Source organism: Seriola lalandi, unplaced genomic scaffold (assembly GCF_002814215.2).
Source record: "Seriola lalandi dorsalis isolate HSWRI2012SDOR001 ecotype SW California unplaced genomic scaffold, Sedor1 jcf7180001956853, whole genome shotgun sequence".
In the NCBI taxonomy this organism is placed as follows: domain Eukaryota; kingdom Metazoa; phylum Chordata; class Actinopteri; order Carangiformes; family Carangidae; genus Seriola; species Seriola lalandi.
The window spans coordinates 1-2,277 of record NW_019427522.1 but is presented as its reverse complement, the minus strand read 5'-3'; the positions used below and the strand labels follow the sequence as shown (position 1 = coordinate 2,277).

Genomic DNA, 2,277 nt, shown 5'->3' with positions numbered 1-2,277 from the left:
AACTCAGTATTTTGTCTTGTAATGGCACTGAAATGTGCTGAATTTGAATGCTTAACAAAAATATTACATTGCATTATAAACCTTGTAACATTGCCAGTGGTAAAAATACAATATTGTGTAGATAAAGTAGTATTGTATATTACAGAATATAACCATAACCATTGTATTAGCATTCATCTCAACTAATGCTAATTTGCAGAAGTTACGTCCTCACTGATTTGCCTCAAGTACACTAGCAGTAAACTTCAGATAGCTAACTTAGCTCATTTTCTCTCCAATAAATTATCAATGTCTTGGTTCTCAGGTATATTTACATATCTCTGGGGTACTGAAAATATGTGGAACTTTTAACCACGCTCGTTAATGCGTTTTACGGGAAGGAAATACGTTTGAAGCAAAGTAAAACACATTGAAAAGATACGTCTTCTCAAAAATCCTTACAAATCGATGGTCGTCGTGCCGGGGATGACATCATATAGCAAGACATCGGTTCAGGTAGTGACAGCCAATCACAGTGGCAGCTGCTTGACAGACACGACGTCAACAGCCAATAGGGAGCTTCCTTTGGTCAGGCGGGGGCAGGACAAGCGTTGACAGGTAGAGATACTGGGGTATTATCACCAACTGTCCCCCAACACGAACGACAGACCAAGGGACAGTTATCAGCCGTTGGACGGTCGGAGAAGTTGACAGTTTATAATAACTTAATGCGATACAAAGGAGGGTTTTCAAATTGGCACACAGGGATATTTTTCCAGGCTTTGGTGGAGGAGTGAAACGCTTGTCTTTGTTGGGTAATATATCCAGCCAAGGGAGATAACATGTCGATGCACTTGTATCAAATTAGCAGTAAACTGCTCGGGGACACTGTTGGGAAAATGAACGACAACCTGACCTCCATAGTGCTGGCAGCCTCTGTCATCACTCTCACCCTGGGATATATTTCCAAAATGCTGCTCAGACAGTCCTCCGACAAGGATCTGGTAAGTTAACATGAAAAAAAAAATCAGAAATAGTTGCTGAAATGCAACTATTGTATTCATTATCCACTGTTTCTCTTTGCAGAAATATCCACCTTACATACCCTCCTGCATCCCCTTCCTGGGTCATGCCATTGCATTTGGGAAAAGTCCCATTGAATTCCTTGAAGATGCCTATGAAAAAGTAAGTTTGTTGTAGGATTGAAACTGTTTGTCTGCAGCTATTTTGATTATGAATCAATTGTTTAAGAACAATATTCATTTCAAATGTGAGTTTTGTCTGTTTTTTTTCTGTCTTCTATTACATTAAACTAAATATCTTTAGGTTTTGGACTGTTGGTCAGAAAAAAACAAGCAGTTTGAATTTCAAATGGGTTTTTAGAACTAATTTAATCAAGAAAATACTAGACAGGTTAGTAAATGTATAATTAGTAAAGAAAATAATTGTCAGTTGCAGCCCTTTAAGTTTGCACTCATGCAAAGACACAGATCACAGATGAATTTGAACTGACTTTGACTTCCACTTTTAAACCAGTAGTTCCTAACCATTTTTTTTTTTTGGCTCATGACGCCTAAAAATTACTACTTGCCAGAAAAGCGGAGGTTGCCTTGTAATTCATAAGAAGAAAAAAAGCAAAAAGAGGAGAGGAATTAAATCACAACTCAAACTGACTGTTTGTCCTAACCCTAAGCAGTATTTTAACCCTTGTATCTCTGCCGTCCTCTCACAGTACGGCCCTGTGTTCAGTTTCACCATGGTGGGGAAAACCTTCACCTACCTGCTGGGCAGCGAAGCAGCAACACTGATGTTCAACAGCAAGAATGACGACCTGAACGCAGAGGACGTCTACTCCAGACTCACCACCCCAGTGTTTGGCAAAGGAGTAGCGTATGATGTGCCAAACCCCGTGAGTCTATCGAAACTGTCAGATCAAATTCATTAGCAAAACACACATAAGTACAAAACGAAGAAAGAGGGAAAACAGTGAAGAGTTATAATTCTTCTTTGTTAATGATTGCTAAAAAATGAACTGCAGTTGTATTAAATCAGCTATAATATGCACTTTCTTTAATATGTTGCAGATCTTTCTGGAACAAAAGAAGATGTTGAAGACCGGACTGAACATTGCTCATTTCAAAGAACATGTGAAAATCATTGAGGCAGAGACCATTGAGTATTTTGAGAGATGGGGAGACAGCGGAGAGAAAAGTAAGATCATTTACACATCACATTATTGAAAACATGAATACTAGAAAATGAATCTGTGACTTGTAATCAGACTTCTAGTTTGTTTTG

The 2,277-nt window shown here is 38.6% G+C and overlaps 1 protein-coding gene across 1 annotated transcript; it reads left to right on the top strand.

The window, feature by feature from the left end:
- Positions 1 to 610: 610 nt before the first annotated feature.
- LOC111650255 (lanosterol 14-alpha demethylase-like) lies at positions 611 to 2,228 on the top strand. Its single transcript, XM_023400149.2, has 4 exons — positions 611 to 983; positions 1,066 to 1,164; positions 1,712 to 1,888; positions 2,064 to 2,228. The coding sequence occupies exons 1-4, from the start codon at positions 822 to 824 to the stop codon at positions 2,217 to 2,219; spliced, it is 594 nt and encodes a 197-aa protein (XP_023255917.1). The 5' UTR covers positions 611 to 821; the 3' UTR covers positions 2,220 to 2,228.
- Positions 2,229 to 2,277: the final 49 nt, after the last annotated feature.

Coding starts and splice junctions, on each gene's coding strand:
- LOC111650255 (XM_023400149.2), top strand. CDS start 822: ATGTCGATGCACTTGTATCAAATTAGCAGTAAACTGCTCGGGGACACT. Junction 1,165..1,711: donor TTGAAGATGCCTATGAAAAA/GTAAGTTTGTTG, acceptor GTCCTCTCACAG/TACGGCCCTGTGTTCAGTTT. Junction 1,889..2,063: donor CGTATGATGTGCCAAACCCC/GTGAGTCTATCG, acceptor AATATGTTGCAG/ATCTTTCTGGAACAAAAGAA.